This window comes from Lasioglossum baleicum, chromosome 10 (genome assembly GCF_051020765.1).
Source record: "Lasioglossum baleicum chromosome 10, iyLasBale1, whole genome shotgun sequence".
Classification (NCBI taxonomy): Eukaryota; Metazoa; Arthropoda; class Insecta; order Hymenoptera; family Halictidae; genus Lasioglossum; species Lasioglossum baleicum.
In genome coordinates, this window is record NC_134938.1 from 11468780 (window position 1) to 11492447 (window position 23668).

Here is a 23668-nt window from a genome sequence, read left to right on the forward strand (position 1 = left end):
TTCATATTAGACGACGAGGTGGAGAGAGGGAGGGAGAAAGAGGAGAAGGTATTTCGAAGAGTTACCGGTCAGATTAGTGTATAAAACGAAAGAAGAAGAAAGGAAAGAAAAAAAAACAAATGCTTAGATATCTCTATTTTCAGATACTCCGAGATGTGAATGATACTTAGGATTAAATCGCTGGATCCAGCGTGTTTACCACTCGCGAAACTGTAACTAATTGTTAATAACATAGAATCATGTCGCAAGATAGCGGGCTCTTTTGTAAACTTTCGAACAACGACACTACTCGAGAATATTCGGAGGCGTCGCGATGATGTACGCGGGACGCAGTCTTCTTTCAGGCCTGGGCGTCGATCATTTTCAACTGAACAATACATAATAAAATATTAGCGAATTGTATTTTACATCGATTGTGCCGGTGATTATGTGAGTGGCGTGAAAAGTATTTCATTGTTTTTTCTGTTCGTAATGATCTGGAAAAAGTTCTTCCATGATGCAAGAATAGAGAATATGAAAAAATTGACATTTTCTTGCACACCACTTTCGTAAGTACCGGCGCAATAGACAGTTCTTAAAGAACATTCTCTCTGTTTTACGAGTACGGTATAAATTAATTGGTGTTAAGCTGCCTGAGCTAATAGATGACCAGTAAACGATGTTAAATATTAATTGTATCGTTGAATGGCGCCTTGGTCTGCTTAGTATGCCGCGAGACCTTCCTGTGGTAGCTACGTTTCAGCGTGTTATTAATCTCAATCGACTTCCAAGTAACTAAGACGAGATGTCGTTTTTTTGTAATTACTGTGGAGACAAAACGAAAACGGCGGCATGCCTTATTCCGATGAAAGTCAACTGAATGCGTATTAGAATCTTTGCATTTCCGATTGGTCAATTACTGTATTCGTTTCTCTCTAGTTTGTAAACATGATCGTAGAAAATTGGTATCCTGATCCGTTCGCGCAGAGATCGAATTGGCAATTGGCTCACATTTGTGTACTTTTCTCGAGCGATCGCGCAATTTTCGTGGGACCAAGCAGAGAACAGAGACACATACACACACGCGCGTAACAAAAAAAAAATGAAAAAACGCAAAACAAAAAGAAGCGTATAATATAGAACCGATTCGAAAGTAATTAAAAGGATCTGTTAGTAGCCATTGGATTCCTTAAGGAAAACGGAGTGTTCCGATACGTAAGACACCGTTGCTCTAGCTTTTCTTTTAGATGATAGTTTTTTTAAAAACGTTGTCGATTGGAGAGACTGTAATGTGTTCTATTCGAAGGGCTTACGAAAAAAAATCACAATCTCTAACGACGCTTCAAGACGTTCCGATCACTTTGATCGATTGTGATAAGATACTAATTACGCAGCTGCGAGATTCGTGATTCCTCGGAATAAGGACGTCTTTGCATTCTGTATACACACCAAATGTTGTCACGCGTACACGATCATGGAGATGCGAACCGTGCGAGGAAAAATAATCTGCGAACACAGTAATGCCATTGTTCAGAGCTCCGGACGCTTCTATCTCTGCCAATCGTTCTAAAAAAGCACACGGAACGTACGAAGAAGTACTTTATGAATAGTACACGATCACTAGACTGTGGGTCTTCGTGGAAATTTATATTTTCAGAGGCTGTAAGAAACTAGATGTAGGTAAACATTTACTTTGTCGATTAGAAGAGTCCTCAAGGTCAACGCGGGGCTCACGGAGCATTAGAAGAAACATGCGCACACAGTCTAATGATCGATTACGAAATTTGTTAGCTTCCGAACAGGATGCGCATGCCGTTCAAAATTGCATTAACTGTGACTCTGTGAGAATTCATTGGTACAGCTTGCAACGTTTGCGATGTAAAAGCGGATTTTTGTGTTGCGCTCGCGAACTTTTTCGCACGGTTCCCTGATCCAGCAGGTCTTCTAGCATCTCGTTATTTCGCGATACAATGATTCCTTGCGATTCTTGCCCCGCTCTGACGTCAATGAGCTTCAGTTTCATCTCATCATCGAGCTACTAGCACAAACGCTTTCGGGGGTAATTCAGTGAATCTCAATGAATTCCGTTTATTCGCGTGCGCGCGGGTACGGTCGAACTTGTCCAGTACAATTGGAGAGAAAGCGAGAAAAGTGTTGAACGATTCGGCGGTTTTAGAAATTGCGAATTCTCGTGCATAGTTTAACCGACGTTAACCAGCGATTTGTTGTCCTCTGCACACATGGTTTATTATTGTTGAATGCTCGTGCAGAATCTTTTCCGTTGATCGTCGCGCGAGTGTCCCGATGGACGTCTTTGTTCCTCCCGGCGTGCGTCTCGACGTCGCCGTGGAAAGTTGAAACGGTTATAATATAAAACGAGAAATGGCAAGAACGTAAAACTGTCTGGCTCGAACAGAAAGCAAAACGAAGCGTCTCTCGGTGCGCGAGTCCTGTGTTTTCTCGCTTGGAACTTTAATCGAACTTGTACAGAAAGACATGCGAGAAGAACGTGGGACGGAACTCGTCGACCCTTCGCTACATATTATAATTAAGTCTTTTTCCGTCTGTGATGATAGATGAGAACGAGTTGTCGTCGCGCGATTAATAAATCGTTGAACATGATCCATGTACTCGACACACGACCACTGATATTTCCTCTTAACTCTCTACGGACCAACCCGTTGCTGTCTCTTCTTCTACCGAATCGATTCCACAATGGAAACTGGATTCACCGCTGAATCGGAATTCATTCAAGGACGCTACGATGTTGGACTGATCATCTTACAGTGACTCAGAACTGAAAGCGACCTTAATTAATTCAGTTTCGCGGAGCTGCGATGTCCTCGATGATTCAATGCGAAACAGATCATTTCATTAGTAGCGTCATTCTTATTTTTTTTTTTTTTTGAGAAACTACTGAACCTTTTGCGTTGCGATTTTGTATACACTTTTATGAGTATTTCACGTGCAATCCTGATTTTTATTTGAGTGGAAGCTGCGAAAATTCCACGAGCTATATATTTTTTATTTTATCGAGTTTTTTGAAAGACATGGGTCACACAGATGTTTCCGTGATTGAAACAAAAAGAAAGTGAAGTTGTTTATTAATCGGTGTAGATTAATAGAAATGCGAAATCTTGATTATTTGAATCGCCATGATCAGAGCGCATCACCGATTGGCCCGTAGACTGTTAACGTTCAGCTGCGTGTATCCGATATATTTTATTAAGATTAAATGTGGTTCGTAGCGATTCTTGTGCGACGCAGTGTAACGCGGATCATCCGACTATGTTTCTCAATGTGCGTGTAATAGAACAAATACGTATAAGCGCATACTAACTGGACTGTGGATGCGACTGCGCCGTTAGTTTGGGAAATCCAGTTCCGTTTTTTCTATGAACAATTTTATTACGCTGTCTTATCCTAACCACTCCTGGACTCTTTTTATACACGAATTATATACGATACTTTACCGCATGTTTTTTGTGCCTTTATTTTTATTTTATTCCGGAGAGATGAAAGGCCAAAGGGACCTTTATGTTTCGCTTCGAATCCGTGGATCACCGACGCGAGTGTGTTTGTGCGAGAGAGAGAGGGAAATTGTATAAAATTGTTTTTATTATTGTATTTGTTCATAAGATCAGCAAATAAATACCGGCGGTTCTCAAGGCAGGAGTCAGTGATTTTAAACCGTTCGAAATGTATTAAATACAGCGACGAATTTGTTACTGCGTTTGGTCGATCATACTCTCAGAGTTGTGTTGAATTACGATTGAATTACTTCACGAATTATAATTGCGAAGCGATTCAATTACATTGTATTTTCGATTATTCAATTAACCCTTTGCACTCGGAGCTATTCTAATCCGAAAACCGAATTTTTCCTGAAATATTTCCATTTTATATGATTTTCTTCATATTTCGATTACACTCACGATTCGCGTAATTACCAATTAAATTAAGTGAAAGGTTCGAATTATATAATTCAAATACTATGCATATAAAATACAATGTAATTCGATTACAATGTATGTTTAAATTAGCACAACTCTGATCATTCAGAACCGTTCGAAGCGCACAGAAAACAGTGAGAATTTTATTGTTACGCAAAGTCCGCAGTCCAATTACGATTAATCGGAGCAAACTGGTTAGATGAAGCGCGAACGCTTACCGTGTATCTGTAACAAAAAAGTAGCTGTTATTCCCTTCGGTTTGACGTGAGCGGCACGACTGTGCTGTTTAGAAACGACGTCCAAACCATTAGCAAAAACTGTCAGTGAATCTGTCACAATCTGCCAGTGAGATATTAATAAAAGCGCGGCGAGCTCGAGCCAATATATAAAAACGAACGGCGCAAAGTTGCACGCGCGTCGTGTACTCACGCGATGGGTTTATGAGTTAATCCAGCGGATAAACAATGAACAATAAACATTTGTGTACTATGTACACCTCGGGGTAGCGATTCACATTGATGTAGAGCAGGCATGTCCAGCAGTTGCTCGATCGGAGGCATTCTCAAGGAATACCCCCACTTCTCCCGCCCGCGCTTCTCGCTCCCCGTGGCGGCCATAGTACTCGAGAAGTGGGGGTATTCCACGGGTATTCCTTGAGAATGCTTCTGATCGAGCAACTTCTGGAAATGCCTGATGTAGAGGATCCATTGGGGCTATAATTGTTTGCTCTGGGTCCTGGGGATCTGGGACTGTCTTTCATTCTCAATAGACTGCGGATCTTTATGCAACATGAAAATTGTCTACATCGGTTGCAGGAAATGGAAACCAAACCGAATGTTATTTCTTCCCTTGGGGGGGTAGCTACATCGATTGCAGGAAATGGAAACCAAATCGAATGTTATTCCTTCCCTTAACACTAAATCTACCGAGCACTGAAAGCGATTAGAATGTTTTAGTTGGTAAAATTGACAAGGTATTTATTCAGATTTCGTACAATTTTTATTGAAATATGTGCTTGGATAAAGAAATTTATTGAATCAATTTCCTTACAAGCAACGTGATAATTTGAATAATTACAAAATTAAGAACGTAAGACTGGTCATTTGACCGACAGTGGTAGGTTTAGAGTTAAGGCAGGCATGCACAACTCGTAGCTCCAAGAGATAATGCCGATAGTATGTACGTTTTAAAAATTTTCTCCGAATTCCGTCTAGTCAATTTTCCTATAAATGCATAAAGATCCGCAGTCTAATTCTCAAATTGGTCTAAAAGCAATTCTCTGTGCAGATCAGGCATGCACAACTGGACGATTCGGGAGCGGGAGCTCTCGACTCGGCTCGTGAGCCGGCCGCTCTTGGAGCTACGAGTTGGACATGCCTGGTGTAGATGTACATAGTGACATTAAATTTAGAAATTCAGGATAGCTTCATACTGAATTTCTGAACAACAACTCGGTGCTATAACTCAGTTTCCGCTAATTTTAGAAATTATTTTTGAAACCCTTGTTAATTGATTCACTATACCGTCATCCCAATGTGTACACACGCGCGTGCACGCACGTGGGGAACATAATTCACACGCACACGACGAAGGGAGAATTACGCTTCTTCCATGAACCGGAAGGACATTGTAAAATAAAGGAGATAGTGTTATTCGTGGTACATAAACAAGTAAGATTACGGTGCGAACCAAAAAATGGGGAACGGAATTGGTCTCCGTTCGCTGTTGGAGATTTTGTCGAGCAGATGTGATTGTATGTCGCTTGTATGGCCATTGAAAGAAAATTGATTTGTACAGCCGATTATGTGTTTTCTTCAACCCTCGAGCTAAATTGTAATTCATCTTATAATTCTTCAATTCATTGTCCACTGTTCCATGATGCGTTTGCATGTGTAAATTTTTAACGAATTGTTGGTCGGTCATACCAAATTGTGTCTGATTTATGTTTTATTTATTTCTATTTGCAGTAAACAGAGTAATACAAATTGGAGCAATTAGTAATGCATATTTAAAGATCAATTAATGAATCTCTGAATCTTTCCTTCAACTTTCGCTAACTTCAAATTTGCAGATGATTCTTTGCGCAAAGAATTATATTTTTCAGTTGGTCGTATCCACGAATAACACGACAGTTTGCGTGAAAAATCAATTATCTCGAACACGAGAAGCTGAAACAGACCAGGGGGTGGAAACCGAAATATTGTTGCCAAGAAATTTTGCGAATAAACGAACGATTGTTCCGTTCACCGCGTCTGAAATGAAAATGAAATGTCAAGTAAATGTTTCGATTTCGACCGCCTGCAGGCTGGTCATTGTAATTAGTAAGGAAATATGACGAAGGGAAAATGAACGAAGAAAACTCGTGACACACGCACGTATACACGAGCGACATACTGTGTATGTGTGTTTATAATGTACATATTATATATATTTTTACGTGTAGATATTTTTTGGCAAAATTGTTGCAATAATTGAGCAATATACATGTATAAATATAAATACGTGTTGTAAATACGAGAAATATAGATAATTGGCGAAACGTGCTTTTTCGTCGCCCAGGTAGAGATCCTCGTGAAAAATGTTTCAGAAAGAAAAAGAAAGAAGGAGGAGTAATTAAAAAGTAATTAAAGAAAAAAAACATTGTAGAGACCACTTTGTATCGATCTAGTATATATACTGTATATATAAACAGGTTTGTTCGATATAATTCGCGCCTCTACACTATTCCTAATTGTCGATGGATGGCTAACAAAAGTTGCAATCGTTTTCCATTGCTTTCTCAATATATATCTTCGCGATTAATTAATATTTAATTTCATTCAAAGGATTTGCCGTTTAGTCGTCGACCTTCCCCGCATTACAATGAAAAATAATCAGCAAGTTATTATATACATATATATTCGACTCCTGTTAATTTATATACTTATATTTATAATATTTATTACGTTTTTTTATATGTTGATGGAATAAAGTTACGGCTATTCTTTGCAACAATGCCTCCGCCTCTCTTAACCCGACACCCAGATAGCATACGACGTCCTAAAAACGTCCATTTTACGTCTATTTAAGGTCTGAAAGTCTTACGTACTAAAAAGACGTCTTCGAGACCGTAAACAGTATGGTTTTTACATACCCATAATCTAGCAGCATTGGTGTTATTTGTTGGAGTTAGTGTTTTTGCTTCAATTCCAATTTCAATTCCAAGTTCAATTCCAAGTACAATTCCAATTTTTATTTCAATTTCTATTCCAATTTCCATTTCAATTCTAATTTCTATTTCAATTTCCATTTCAATTCCAATTTCAATTCCAATTTGAATTTCAATTCCAATTTGAATTTAAATTCCAATTCGAATTCCAATTTGAATTCGAATTTCAATTCTTATTGTGATTTTAATTGTAATTGTAATTTTAATTTTTATTATTTTTATTGTTATTTTAATTGCAATTGTTACTTTTATTAAATTATAATTATAAAGCTGAGTTTAACTTGAAACTCGTTTTTGTCAAAATGTATTTTTACTCTTCCCTTCTTTTAATGTAATTAACATTATGGGCCTTTAAGACTTCTTAGGGACGTCTTAAAGACCTCCCGAATGTCCTACGAACGTCTCCTGAGCATCTTTTCGACGTCAAGCAGACGTCTTTAAGACGCACCGTTTTCTAACACGAGACTTTCAGGAGATGTTCGTAGAACATTCGGGACAACTTTAAAACGTCTGAATGTCCAACTGCAGACGTCTTAAAGTTGTTTTTAACACGTCTTTGTGCTATCTGGGAATTTATATTTTCTCCGCCTGTATTTTATTGTCTATTCTGTATGTTAATTATAGTTTCTGTTCTGTTCGTGTATTATGAGTTTATGTATTATATATGTATACTTATCAGTGTATAATTTCTTTTTTAAATAAAACTTTCGAGACGTTTCGCCAGGTAAGTAAAGTTATTGATTCAACCATTTTATACTAATAAAAGTATATTTAGTAACAATAATTATTGATGCTAGAAAACGAACAATTTGATAAACAATTTAGGTCTGAACATTGATTACAAACTTCACCGTATCGATATTGACATCAATTGTCATTTCGTTTGGTTAACTTTCATACGCGAGTAGACATAAATTCACAAGTGAACAAAAAGGAAGACAAATTTTCATCCAAGTTTCGGCTAATTTGCATGTACGAGTAGAAAATTTACAAGTGAACAAAGAGAAGAAGACAATTTTGAATAAAAGTTTTCAAAACTAATTTGCATGTACCAGTAAAAAATTTACAAGTAAACAGAAGGGAAGACAATTTTTAATAGAAGAAAATTTTACAACTGAACAAAGGCGAGAGGACAATTCTGAATATCCTCTCCGATTTCCCAAAACAATGGTTCAGAATTTCTAACTAATATACCGAGAGCAACAGGGGGCAAGTACATTTTACATTTCAAACTAATTATAATCATAATCGATAGAGGAATCTCGTTTTAAAAATACTAAATGTCCTTCGAGAAAGTCGTTGTTGAAGAACCCGTTCTCTTCAGAATTGTATCCTCTAGCCCTAACCCAGACGCATCATGACGACACCGTCTAAGAAGGAAGGTCCCAAAAAGGATTCGAGCAAGATCGGGTCAGTGCAAGAATCCCCAGGGACAGTGGGCGAAGGAGACGCGCCCCTGAAGAAGGCTCCGGCGCGATCATTCGGGAAGAGATGGCACAAGTTCCGCGCTTTGAACAGCAACTCGGCGATCCTGCGTGGATCGTTTGCCATGACGGATCCCCACTTCAAGTACCGAAGTCGAGGTCGGCAAGCGGCTCCAGCTTCGGTGGTGGCAATCGTGTACGGCCGGCTGTTCGAACCGAAAGAGTGGATCAAGGAGTACGTGGACCAGGTGTTGGAGAACGCGGACAAGGTGTACCGAACAAGTGCGATGAGGAACCACGTGAAGGAGGACGAGTACATGAAGGCGAGGTTGATCCACCCGGAGTTCTACATCTCGAACTACAAGGTGATGGTGTGCGTGGAGGAGACTGGGATTTACGGGAACCTCTTCAGCGAGACTGTGGGTTGTCCGGACTTCGCTGATGGCCTACGGAAGTTCTTCCAGTCGGCGGATGCTGGAGTGATCACTGCTCAGGGAACCTCTATCGCCATGTGGAGACACCCTGACATTGGCTTCTTATACTTCGACCCTGCGCCATGCGACGAGGATGGCGTCCGGGATGCTAACGGAGTGGCTTGCGCGATGAGGTTCAAGTGTATGAACGATCTGAGAGACCACTTCCTGAAGAGCATGGATCAGCGCTACGACTCCAGGTACTGCATCGACAAGGTGACCGTTCAGCGAGTCAGCGAGGTCGGTAAAGGATACATAGATCGGATCCCAAGCAGCAATCGCCTAACCGTGGACAAGAGTGTGCTGCGAGCGATCAACCCTGTGGACATCGACGAGAACAAGATGGACTGCACGAAGCCAGTGCCTAAAGGGGACAAGGTGAAGACTACCACCACTGCTAAGATCCACAGGGAACCCTTGTCGATCACTATATCCAACTACAGCATCGACAAGAAGTTTGCTACCGATCCTCTGGTGGATCAGAATAAGTTTGACACGGGCTACACCTACGAAAACATGCACGCGAACGTTCCCTCGACGTTCAGGGAGCTGTCGGGCTACATGGCGATTCTTCATGGTCTGACTCACGAGGCTAGTGACGTTTACAAGGCCAAGGGGCCGCAGAACGTGGCGAACTGCGTGATGGCGATTGCTATGAAGAAGGTCCATCCGGTGAGGACGTGGTTCAGGCCGAAGCTGGATGAGATCCTATCGTTGGGGGATAACCTGTACGCTGACGTGAAGGCTGAGAAGCCGGCGATCAAGTCGATGACTGCTTCGGACTTGAATGACGTGAAGATCCAGCTGGAGGATCGTAAGCTGGTGATCGACGTGGATCTGATCACTGTCACTGGGACTATCAGCTCCAAGATCCCCACGGTGTTGAACCTGAAGCAAGCTTTGGAGGAGTTCTTCCTGGTGAACACGGAAGGGATCATCGAGTCTTCCTCGATGTCCGTGGCGATCTGGAGCCAGGATGATTGCTACTACATGTTCGATCCGAGACAGTGCGATACTCACGGCGTTAGGATCCGGGACGAGAAGGGGAAGGGGAAGGGGAACGACGAAGAGAAGAAGAAAGGAAATTGTTGTGTAATGAGATTCCCCAACACCGAGACCCTCGCCATTCTCTTCTGGAAAGACCTGGAGCTGTTCAAGAAGAACGACAGGTTCACCATCAGACACATCACTATACTCGACGATGTCCCAGGGACCAGGACTTGGCACGACTTCCAACCTGGAACAGCAGGAGAGACTTGGGTTCTTCGGGGAACAACTGCGAACGACGATGAAGGATTTGAAGATGAGAACAGAGGTAACCAGGGTCTAGCTATGCCGATAGTTGGCCTAATCGCTGCTAAGGAGACACCGCCTCCCAAGTGGACCAGCGACACCATCGACGTTGCTCTTCACGAAGGTGACGCTTACTATACCTGGTGCAATCCCCCGATTGAGGCGGACGAAGAGGAGACGAGGTACTTCTTCGTGACGAACCTGAAGAAAAACCTGTACTATAAGAACAGGAAAGTGAAGATCGACATAGAAGACGGTACGGTGACAGGAAACCTGTCCGCAGCGGACGATAGCGATTTCCTGAACATGACGAGAGCCTTGACGCATTTCTTCGCGGACAATCAGTACGGGGTTGTCGACGTGAAGAACCTGAGCGTAGCGGTGTGGAAGGTGGAGGAGGACGTGAAGGAGAAAGAGGAGATAATCCAGCAGCCGGTTTACTATTGCTTCGACCCTAACCCGAGGAACAGTCGTGGTCTATCAGAGGTCACGGACGAAGAGGATATACCTGTAGCTTGCGTAGTTAGGACCTTAAGTATTCCTGTGTTAGCAAAACTGATTAAAGCAAACGCGGAGCAGGAGGAAGAGGCTCCCACCAGCGACGAGTTCGCAATCAACGCCATGAAGAGCATACAAATCGGGCCGGAGATGACTGAGGAAGAGATCGAAGCGGACAAGCTGATCCCGGTGAAGCCAGATCTGAACAACTACTCGAGTTTAGGGGACACCGGAGCTATCTTGATGGGCAGCTTCAACCAGGCCAACGAGACCATGTTCAAACGTCAGACCAGGGACAAGCAGCAAGCCGCCTCAGCGTTGGCTACTCTAGCCATGACGAAATTATACAATCCTCATCTTTGGTATCGGGAAGTGGTCGATGATATCTTGAAGATAGGGGACAAGATCGCTACGGAGAATTTGCCGAACCTCCCGATGGAAGAGGCGGAAGAGGAAGAGACTCCTAGGACGTATCTGATACCCGATGAAATTGGGGAAGAGTTTAACGTTGGGGTGAACAGGATGTACGTGGAGCTGGAAGCTGAGAACGCGAGCGGCAGGATGACGGAGCTGGACAGTCAGCTGGAGACGTTCTTCGAGGCGAACATCATGGGCATCTTCAGGCAGGAGAACATCATGATGCCGTTCTGGAGAGAGGGAGAGGTGTTCTTCATGATGGACCCGAAGGGACGAGACTCGAGAGGCGAGCCTAGAGAGAGAGATGGGGTGGCGGTGATCATGTGGTTCACGGACATCGCGTCGCTGGTGGCGGCGATTGGGCAAGTCGCGACTGGCGATGAATTCGTCATAGACGCTGTTACGTTGAGCAACGCCTACGAGACCAGAGTAGCTGAGGAAGAACGAGCAGCTAAGCCAACTTCAGGGGACAGTCTTTGGTACCACTTCGTCAAGGTGAAGGACGGAGTTTGGGGGATTGATGGAACAATCAAAATGGACAACGAGAGGTTCGAAGAGGAGAATCGGAACAAGCAGTCGGCTGCTGTTGCGGTGATGACCATAGTCTTCGCGAAGGTGTACGAGCCTAGATACTGGACGCAGGCGATTCTAGACGAAGTGATCGTCACCGGGGATAAACTGCACTCGAAATGCGTCGACAGACTCGGCGAAGGAGCTATTCCCCGCATCAACGAGATCATGACCGAGTTCTTCCTCTCCACCAGACGCATCAACCTCAGCATCAAGGACTGCGTGGAGGCTGGCAGCCTGACAGCCAAGCCGCCTAAGGTGCAGGGCTTGCAGGACGGGATAGACAAGTTCTTCGCGAGGTACTCTTCGGGAGCGCTGACTGTCAGCGGGAACAGGAACATCCCCGTGTGGAAGTTTGATAATTTCTATTACACCGTACTACCTGAACAGCTAGGTAGCTCTGGTGAGGAGTCGTCGGGTGCCTCGAAAGTTCTAAGAGTCTCTAATACAGAGACCTTGGTGGAGTATCTGATAGATTATCTAGGCACCGAGAGTGACTACGAGATGATCGTGATCGACGTCCTCAATTGGAACAAGTTCCCTCCGTGGAAGTTCGACCCTAGCGCAGCTGTCCGTCCCTCGAATCTTCCTCCGCTGAACGCCTACAGAAGAGTCCAAGGCGAGGCTAGAGCGATCCTGCGTGGTTCCTATCACCAGGGAGACAGGATCTTCCCGGAGTCCTTCAGGAACAAGCAGACAGCGGCGAACTGCGTGGTAGCCATCGGTATGTCCGTCGTGAAGAACACAATCACTTGGACCAAGAGGACTATGGACGAGATCCTTGCTATCGGAGCTAACGTGCACAGACTGACGCAGAAGGCGAAGCCGACCATTGTGAGGATCAAGCCTAAGGACATCATCAGAGTGTTCTACGTAGGAGTGAACATTCTAACTGCTGATATAGAAGCCAGCACAGTGACTGGTATAGTAGCCATTCCTCCTCCCCAGCCCGAAGACAAGAAGAAGAAGAAACGAGGAGGAACCAGAAGGGCTAAAGGTGGCAGGAGGTCTAAGAAGGCTAGAGGACCAACCAGAGTCCGTCCACCACCTCCACCGCCGATTCTATTGGAGAAGGGGATTCAGAAGTTCTTCGAGAACAATCGAGCAGGTGTCCTGGTGACTGATCGAGGGGCTGTGGCGATCTGGAAGGACATGGGGATCTATTTCATGTACGATCCCAGGGCCCGCAGCGATCAGGGTCTGCCTGACTTCTATGGGACCTCTTGCGTCATGTGGTTCGCCTGTATAGAGCCTCTGTACGAAGTCTTGTTCACGAACATCGACGAGCAGGAGAAGTATGGACGCTACCAGATTTGTAGAGTGATCATCAAGACTGCTAACATCGAGCCTCTGCCTTGTCCAGCTGGGTTCAGGCCTCATTTCGAATGCGTCACTCCTCCGATACCTGTCACTCATGGCAATAAAAACACCACTTTGGATGTGGAGACTGTGACAGAGTATAATTTCGTTGATGAGGAACTGAGCGTCCTGCGGGGAACCCTGCATATGAACCATCGCACCTGGAGCAGCACCAGCAGAGGCTACCAGAGCACCGCCATAGCTGCTGTTGCTATTGTAGTTGGCCTCCTCCATGTTCCTTCCACCTGGACACCAGAGTTAATAGATGCTATACTCAAGTATGGCAATCTCTTGCATCTAGACACCGTCAGAGCTGCTCGACCAGGCTCCAGGAACCTCTCACCTAGCGAACTCCTCACCGTCTTCATCATAGGAGATTTCAGAGCTACCATTCATGTTCATAATCATACCGCGGCTGGTCTTCTCCTCGCATTCGACCTGGCAGAGTCCTTGGCCATGTTCTTCAGGTCCAACTGCGCGGGGATTCTTCACACAACGAATATTGCTGTCGCTGTGATGCAGCATTATGGGAAGTTCTATCTTTTCGATCCCTGCGCGAGGGACGATCAAGGGAGGCCTAACTTCGATGGAGCCGCCTGCGTGATGAAGTGCGAGAGCATCATGAAGATGGCCAAGGTCTTCGTGGCGAACTGTAACTTGAAGACTCCGAACATTTATACTTTGAATGCTGTGAATGTCCTTAGTTTGTTCTTCTTCTCCGATGCGAAGACTGGTTGTCCACCGAAGTGCGAACAGTGACGAAGATCAGCATTTTCTAAGTAGCTTCTTCAAGAACGATTGCTAAAATGATTAGAGGAAGTTGTGCGTAAAAATAATCTGTTGAGCATGTATTTGTTGGACGAACAGGCTGTTTTCGAAATATATACTCGTGTATTTAAAAAAAAAAACGAGTTTTGATGTTTCTCTGGTTTTGTAAAGTGTATACGATGGTCTCAAAGGTGTTAATTGTTAGCTGTAGGAAGATCGAATTTTATTGAAATTTTTAAAGTAAAATAGTTAAAACAATGACAGATCTTCACGGAAAATAATAAACATTTTCAATCTAAATTGCAACAAACTGGAGTGAAATAGAAATTAATTTTCTTTCTTGATACAGTAAATATATTCGATGGACGCAAGGGCCTCGGGGAGGTTCATTTACATAGTTCGTAGAGAGGCATTATTTTTTTTGTGCTTCAAAGACCAAGCCGAGTGTGGAAAGACCGCTTCGTGCAATAAATGAAACGTGTTTGTTTTTACAGCAGTGGAGGGGATATTTCCTCGCAGTGGAGGGGATATTTCTTTTGCATCCAACGTGTGACACCTTCTTGCGTCCATAGAATATTTACTGTACATTTATTAGGTCGAAAATAATATAACAATATTTTTAAATTCTTTCAATATCTTTACTGTTTTAAATTACATCTATTCATTTTTCTCGTAAATGCCACCATTTTTGCCACCTCCATTTTCGGGCGAGGGTCGTGTGCGCGAAATGAATGGACGCGCTCGACAACATTCTCAAATTGCTAATTTTATTTATAGGTATTTCTTTATGACACAAATCACTTTTAGCATCTACATGAGTAGGAGATACAGGTTATACGAGAATGAATTTGATACAGATCACTTATTTAGTGTAAATACAATGTGTCTTCAATTACACACTATAAACTAGATACTTAGAAAACACTGTACAACGCAGCTGAAAACTGTCGATGATACTTTACAATATGTTACAAGCATACTCCCTTATCGTTAGGAGTGACGAAGCCTAGCCGCGACTGTAACATTTATTTATTTATTATGCACTTTGTCGTCCTGCAAAACATACATCAGACTTTTCCTGTCCGTTTTATTTCGCGATTTATCAGTCGCGGTTAGGCTTGTATACTCGAGCGATATTTCGATGACGTCTGGCGCGGTCTGTAGGCCGTGTTTACCGGATCTCGGAAGCTGTACCACTCTGAATAACTTCTTCTTCTTATTCTTCTTCATCTTCTTTCTTGCTTATACTGATTCAGCTACAATGAAAACTCGCACGACAGTCTCGCGGAAATCGTGAGAACAGCTTCCTCGTTCTTTTTGACCATCGGTGGGGACCGAAACGGACCACCCTCGTGACGTCTTCTTATTCCTCGCAAAAGTGAACTAATGCGCCGAGTTGCCAGGGCAGGGACAACAAACAACCAGGTAAATTGTTAACGAGACTGGACATTGTCGAATCTTTATGCAAAATAAATATGTTCCACCGGAATCGCAACAAACTAGAACTAGAATTTGATTTTCTCTCTTAATTTGATCAACCCTTTGCACTCGAACGGTGACTCTGGTCTCTTTCATTATTAAATACGTTGGTATCTAATCAACTACTAAACATTTCAGTATTGTGCGAGTTATCACATCAATTTCGTACCCATGAAATTTAAAAAATCACAGAGAATGGAAATATTCTTATTTTCATTTTATACGATTATTTAACTGGTATAATTTAATAAGTACGAATAAATTTAATAATGTAAACAATGTTTTGAATAATGGTGTAGCAATTTTGACTTACGCCTCAGAGTAGCCATTCAAAGAGTTAACAGGTTGAGAATGGTATGAGAAATATTTTGAAATTCTTCTAATGATTTCACTGTTTTCGATTACACCCACTTATTTTCGTCATAAACGCATAAAATCCGCTATCTGAATATAAAACTGAATTTGGAGTACTTTGTGTGTACGCAACAATAGAGTGAGCCACAAGTAGACATTTGCATTCTTCATTGAATTTGAAACATTGATAAAAATTAACTTGGGAAATTCAACAACAATTTATATCTGACCTTGTGGCTCCATATATTCACCATATTGTTGTTCAAGCCTTGGGATTCTACTTAATTGTTTGTTGCAATTCTTTGATGATGTTCTACATTTCTTCAATTCAATTCTGTTTAAATAATTCTGTATTAAAGTGCAAGGTGTATAAACAGCGAATCTTCATGTAAAATAAAAAACGTCTGCATTGTAACAAAGCGGATTGAATTAGAAAAATTGATTCTCTTTCAAAGTAGGTTAGGTTAGGTTACTACCTTACCCATTGCTATTCTTGATCGCAAACTCGAAGCAACGTCCAGCGTGTATAAATGAGTTTAAATGCATATCGTCTTTGCATCCCTGCGCTCGCAACTCGGCAATCCTCGTACAACAGTGATCGTCGTGTCCCATGCACACACCTGCAGTCGCACTCGCACGCATACAAAACCACACTCGGAATAATACATCGCACGGCTTTAAGAGTCTTTTTCTTTGTGGCTTAACGTCTGTCAGTACTATCCGGTAGTCCTTCTTATCATTTCTTTTTTCTCGCGCTCATCTCCGTGAAACCGATGGTCGTCCTTGCCCCGTACTTACTCGCTTGATGCCTCGGCTACTCGATCGATAGATCAGCCCGTTTCTCATTCTATCGTCATTTTTAGGTGTCAGGTTAATTTAGAAAACTCGCTGAAGACAAGTTGATATCAAATATAATTTTGTGAAATTATACTAGACAGAGAAAATGTAACAACCACAGAAGAATAATAAAAATAGGTCGCGGATCTTTATGCATTTCTGAAGAAATTGGTTGGGTGAGATAGAAAATGGTAAAAGATTTTTAAAAATTCGAGAATGTTGTAATATACTGCTTCCAAGGGATGAAATCAATTTTTATGTTATTCCTGCTTCCCACAATCAATGCAAAACATTTTTGTGTAATTACGAATAGCAAAATTGTGAATTTTCAAACCGAGAACTTTGTGGAGAAGAAGCTAGAGAGTTGCTACAGAATAGGAGCCAGGTTTAGCTCAACGGAAAAGTAAGTACAAATAATTTTCACGATTTAGAGAGGCTCTAGATGAGAAAGCCGACGCACAGTGATCCAGGAATGGTCCCGGGACCTCGATCGAGACGCGCCGAGGCAAATAAAGGGGAGAACACGTAAAAACACGGCAAAAGAACCAAGCGACACACAGGCGTGCCCGTGAATTAGCAACGCCATTCGTCGCTGACAGAACGAACTCGGGAACAGAGCGTTAATTGTAAAAAATATGTATTATCAATAATATTGGCATGATGTCGTTATGGCACGTTTAGTTTACTGTTTCATTGACGCGTTTACAGGTTTATCTTAAGTTCTCGCTATACAGACATCGTGGTTTAGCTCAGTCGTGTTTGTGAGGGGGTTTGTTCGGGGGGAAGGGAATAGAGGGTTGCGAATGAACGTCTCGATAGATGAAAGAGATAACAGAAAGAAAACATGATGAAATAAAGAGGAAAAAATGCATCGCTAAAAAAAAGGTTCTTTCTTTCTTGTCTTTGCTCTCTGTCTCACGCACGCATACGCACTCGTCACTTTCATTCAGATTCTTCTCTCTCTCTCTCTCTCTCGCTCTCTCGCGGATTCTCTCTGATTCTCTCGCGTTCTATAACATACTCTTTCGTGTCTCTTCCATGCTCGGTTTGTCTCATTCCTTTTCCAACAATCAGCATGTATCATCGTTATCAAAGTCCTCCATTGCACTTTCCCATTCGACGCAACAAATGCACCTTAAAATGTATTTATTTTATGTACAAAAGCTGCTGCTCCGTAACGCAAAAAACGCACCAAAACGATCTCTCTTCCCGGGTTTCACTATTGCTCGATCTCTTTTTCCTTGCTCTTTCTTTCATTGTTTAGGGTGTTCTTTCTCAGAGGAACGGACGGGGTTGGGAGCGAACCGGGGAGTCACGCAACAGAACGGCAATTGTTAACCCTTCGCACTCGGGAGTTTTTTAACACGAAAGCTAAACACTTCTCCCGACCTAGAATATTTTCATTCTACGCGTATTAATTGGTTTCGTAATTTATTAGATACGAAAACGAATATAGTAATGTAGAAAATATTTTGAATAATCATGTAGCATTTTTAGTGGTGCCTCAGGGTCAACGCTCGAGTGCTCAGGGTTAACTCAAACAACGCAAGAGAATGCTGGCTCGTTTTGAACAATTTTAATTGATTTTCTATCGATCAGAAATTTCTCAGAGCAGAAATGAACGGAAGGAATTCGTCGTTTATTTTACAGCGACGAGGATTCCAAAAATCGTGAAAATGAAATGCACATTTATCGATTTATTATAACAACGAATGGTATTGCCGCTTCCGGTTAGATTCGCGAGATAAAAGCGAAACAATCGAACAAAATCTCAATCGGATAAAGAAAAAAAAGAAAAGGAAAGATAAGTCGAAGGACCATGCTTGGAAAAGAATCAAACTCTTCGAGTCCCAAAGGCGCTGTTCTTTCCGATCCGTTCTCGAATATTCTCATAATTTATACAAATCACTGAATGTCTCGCTCGACTTCGGACATTTACGCGTGTCAACGTAAAACATGGATTAAATTTCTTACAATTATAACGCATCGATCGATCTCACGCAACGCAACAGAACTTTTTTTAATAAAACGGAATCGAATCTCTGTGATCAAAGACATCTCGCAAATTCTTGCACATTAACGGGGAAAAAAACGCTCGTTTTCGATTGCATAAACGTCCGTAGTCCGATTCATCTCGTTCTCCGCTAAAAACGCTTCGCACGCTTTTCACAAATTAAAGTTTCTGAACAGCTGGATATGGGCAGAAAGTTGGACAGCGCGAATTTTCGTTCACAACAATTTCGCTCGTTCGAGACAATTATCTAAGCGTGGGATTTCCGAAGAAATTTGTTTAAAACGAAATATCCTGCTAGCTGCACAGACGAGAGACTGTACAAACTGATTCGTAGCCCTAATAACAACATCGTTTCGAACTTCGATCGTTCACCCCTATATTGGAGAATTATTTATTGATCGTGAGATAGAAGAAATGAGATTATTCAAACAAGTCCGAGGGCTACGAAAATTCATTCGATACGAACACACGGATTTCCTTATATTTACATAAAATATTTCATTCTGTTCCGAGACTCTTTCTGCCCATTTCCGCGCGTCTTAACGATCTTATCTTAGGAGAAAATTTAAAAAAACAAATTCATAGAGAAGATCTATAACAAGATTTCTCAATCCGGATAGATTTACAGATCGGGGAAGATCGAGAGAACGAAAAGGGGACAGGTGACATCGCGCGAGAAAGCGTATCATCGTGCCCGATAAATAACGCCAACGTTTATTTTCTCGATCGTGAACGATCACGAAGACGGATCCGATCGAACGCGACACACACACGATTTCTAAATGGAAGCTCTCGATTGCGTTCGAATTTCAGAACAGTCTCTTTTTTCCCCCGTGGTTATTGTCCTCGATCGAAAGTGCGTTCGTCTCGATCGTCCCTCGATCGTTCTCTCGATCGTCGATCGAACGGGGAAGAACGGAACGAGGATCAACGGTTTTTACTTTCGATAGGGTGATCGTTCACGGAAAAGAATTTCAATTTCTAGTTCGGACAGATTATTCCTGAGATTTTACCTAAAAACATTCGTCATTAGACTGCGGACTTGATGCACTTGTTGTGAACATCACTGGGTCAAATTAAAAACAGCAGAGACGGTCAAAGAATTCGAGAATGTTGATATTAGACGATTGCATAAGTTCGTACTGCATGGACAATAAAAAAAGAATTATATGGTCATCGTTCTTTTCTAATTGTAGAAAAGAATTTTAAAGAATGCAGCTTTATTAATCAGTTATACGGTCACCATTCTTTTCTACAGTTAGAAAAAAAATTAGGGAAGAATGGTGACTATATAATTGACTAATAAAGCGGTGTACTCTTTAAAATTTAATCATTGAATTTTATTTTCAAATCGGGCACGAGCTTATGCAATCATCTGATATATTCTTTCCAACCCTTCGCACTCGACTGGCGCCACCAATAATTACGTTAATAAATAATTGCGTTATTGAATCTGTATTCAACGAATAACTAAACGTATTTAACATTTTGGTAAACTACTGAAAGTATTGTACAAGGTGTTATATCAGTTTTATATAAATGAAGAAAGATTCGGTGTTCGAATTAGAACATCTTCGAGTGCAAAGGGTTAATCGACCATAATCTTTTCTATTTTAGAGATCCGCACAGACTCCAAATAAATCCAACTATTCGATCAGTAGTAGTTTGTTATTTATTCTTTTTATTCGAAAGAGCATTTTGCACGAAGATCCGCAGCCTATTACATTATGCAATGGAGATCCACGGACCGGAGATCCATGATCCTAGAGATCACGAAGCCCCTGCGTCCAACGATTGCGTTTTCGTCGATCATGAACGGTTAGAATCGTCTCCTCGTCGTCTCTCCTCGGAAGCTGCGACGAAAACGACGATATCCAGCGGTGATGATCGTCGAACGAAGATAGAAGAGGATAATCAACGACATATTAGAAAATTTCTAGGTAGAGTGGGCGAGGGGTCGCGATCTACAACATACGGGGTTGGGGGAGGGGCTTAAACGAAAGAGATCTTACACGCTAATTAATCGCACTGTGTATAGACTTTTAAAAAAATAACAAATTACATACAGAAGATAGGTATCTTGACACCGTGAGGTCGAATAAATGAATGACAATCGAATGTCCCGCTCCGCGACTCATCATAGACTGCGGGGCTTTCATGCGTCCCCTACGAGGTAGCAAAGACTCCATAAAAGACACTTACGCCGAGCGGCCAAAACATTTGACGAATTTCTCAAAACGTATTTTGTACGTTCTACAAATATTTAAAGAAGTATCTGTGTATAGCTACCGTCTTGCAAACTGACTTGCAAGTAATTTTACAACAAAGATGGCTTCGGAAACAAATGTCTGAAATGTAACTCTTGCTACTTCGATTCGGAGGATCTCTGTTCAGCACAAAGCTCCGCAGTCTACTCATGATCGTCTTCGATCCTCTTTCTCTCGCACGCTCTCTTTCACTTCCTTTCTCTCCTCCTCTGTCATGCGTCTCGCGTTCACACTGTCTCGCTCTCACTCTCTCTCTCTCTCTCGTATTCTGCTCGTGTTACCTTTAGCTTATACGTCTGCGGTATAATTACTTTATAGAATATAGTACCTGGCACAGGAACATGACCTCTCAGTCATTGGCATCACAACGTAACAAGGACTACAAGCTGTGTCACGCGCACCTTCTCTCTTCTCATCAACTCTCTCTCTGTTACATTCTCTCTCTCCCTCTCAATCATACAAGATCATCCACGCAACGAACCACTATCGCCATCATCATCATCATCATCATCATCACGCATCCTCTAGCACGCAGAATTTCCTCGAGCGGGTGACTACAGCCAGACACTTGGTCCTGAGTATTTCTCATCTTCGAATTTGTTCGTGTTTCTCGTATTTGTTCGTTCTTCGTTACACGGCATGAACGTCCATCACCCGGCAGCCATAAACTGGCTTGCGCGGGGCCATAAAAACCTGGCGAACGAGCGCGGCGAGGCTCTGACACTGTCCTAAGACCCTAACCCAGCTGACCGACTCTCCCAGTCGCGAGAAGTGTTCGTTCCTCACTTGTTCAAGGACTCGGAAGCGTGTAGCAGCTCGTTGTGCATCCTCTTGAGGTTGAGACCCTAGAGGTAGACTGCAAACGATGACGAGTTATTCCCTCGAGTATCTCTCAGAGGAGCAGCCGCCAGGCCACCGCAAGTTTCTTCGGCATTTTTCCCCAAATGGCCTTGACCACCGTAATTCCCGTCTGTACACGTACACGGACCCTGCGGATGACACGGTGTATTGCAACAGTCTTGTCACGTGGGTCCGGCCGGGGCTACGTAACACTGATCGCCGGGTTGGAGGTGCCCGATGGTGCTGGGACCACTTCACTCTTTATACACTGTCCGGTCAGTTGGTTCACGCTTAGGGGATTGTTGATGTCGTGGGGATTCGTGCCGACCGGGTTACGATGCGGTGGAGGCAGCTGACCCGGTTGTTGGTTATTCATCGATTGCTGACTGTTAGAGTTGGTGGACAAAGGCGGAGGCGGCACCGGAGGCGTCAAAGGGCAAGGACACGGACTGGCCAAGCTCGAGGGAGACGGTAACACCAGCGACGGACTAGCCAGACTAGACAACGCTGACAAACCACCCGGACTGCTCAGAGACTCGTCCTCTTCGGGAGTGCCTGCCTCCCCAACGCTCCCCAGGTTGTCCTCCGAGTGATCGTCCTCACCTTCGCCGTCACCTTCGCCATCGCCATCTCCTCCCTCCCCCATGTATCTGATACATTTCTTCTTACGTCTGCGAACAAGCGGTGAACTGTTAGTCCTTCTGCCACGTTCACTTACATCTATTTTCAGCTGATGGTTAGCTGGATTGAACGTTCACCCCTGCGCCCCTAGCTGATGAAGACTCGGCGCTTCGAGCTGATGGTCTCGATCAGCAGCTGAGCATCGATCGTGAAGACTCAGGTTTGTTAGTTTATAGAGGTTTCAGGGAGTCTTCATCGGGCGGGTTTCGGGGACAACGTTCCATCCGTTAAACAAGGTTACATTCAGAATGATTACCAACTAAAAGAACATGCTTTCACTCGGAGTCGTTGCAAGCCTGGCTGCGCAGAAGTTGCTACTTGAAACTTTCATCATGGATCTCTCACGAGTCTCTGGACTTGGGGGAGAGATTGTCGTGTTCAGGGGAGTCGAGGCGGAAGTCTTTGTGAGAGGTGAGTCTTGCCGAGAGACCGTGGGCTCTTTTCATTGATACGAACGGGAGAGGTTAGGAACATTACTTAACACGCCGATTTTAATGAAATTTTTGAAAAATATTTGACACGTGCTTTTTTATAGCTGTCGATAGTCGTGTTGAGGGGGTGAAAAATCCATTTCATTGAACATCTCCGAAACTATTAGGGCTAGAGAAAAATCTCAACATCCGATCTGTGCGTCTTTGGATGACGAATCTTCTCGTGTAAACTGACTTTCGATAAAATAATTTGTTTAAACAAGAGAAAGTTAGTTCTCAACATAATCTTTAAACAAATTATTCTTTTTCAAAATCAGTTTACGCTTTAGTGTATTTTCTAATTTTTAATTCATTTAAGATTCGCCATTCAGAGACGCACAAATCGGATTTTGAAATTTTCGTTCAGGTCCAATAGTTTCGGAGACAGTCAATAAAATTGATTCTTCACACCCACTTTGTGGACTATTTCCACCCCCTTAACGAAAATCTCGGCAGCTATAAAAAAAATACGTGTCAAATATTGTTTTCAGTTCTATATAATCCCAAAATATCATGAAATACGTGTCAAATATTTTTTCGGCGTGTTAAGGTTAGGTAACCTCGCTGTAAGCGTCAGTTAGCGTTGGCGCAGGGCTCCACGCTAACTGTGCGACTATGAACGGCCAAGATCTTCCGCCTCCAACGTCTCAAGCGTTTCTGCACAACCAGCGCGGTTCAACTTGTTCGACACGGATCACTCGCTGCAAATGCCATGCTCAAAACGTTCGGACGTAACAAGCAATAATAACTGTGTAATAAACGTATACGTGGAAAACGAAAGTCT

The 23668-nt window shown here is 42.8% G+C and overlaps 2 protein-coding genes across 6 annotated transcripts in view; one reads left to right on the forward strand and one right to left on the reverse strand.

Moving 5' to 3' along the window:
* Positions 1-5877: 5877 nt before the first annotated feature.
* On the forward strand, positions 5878-18633 carry LOC143212527 (uncharacterized). Its single transcript, XM_076431393.1, has one exon. It carries the CDS (start codon positions 8498-8500, stop codon positions 13931-13933), a length of 5436 nt encoding a protein of 1811 aa, XP_076287508.1. The 5' UTR covers positions 5878-8497; the 3' UTR covers positions 13934-18633.
* LOC143212529 (uncharacterized) overlaps positions 14693-23668 on the reverse strand; it is an 81249-nt gene continuing 72273 nt past the window's right edge. For 3 of the 5 annotated variants that reach the window (XM_076431398.1, XM_076431395.1, XM_076431397.1), the window contains exon 10: positions 14693-22404. In XM_076431398.1, the coding sequence (XP_076287513.1) occupies positions 21936-22404 (469 nt within the window). In that variant the 3' untranslated portion in view covers positions 14693-21935. The remainder of the gene's footprint in view (positions 22405-23668) is intronic. The other 2 variants (XM_076431400.1, XM_076431399.1) reach the window with 1 other exon arrangement.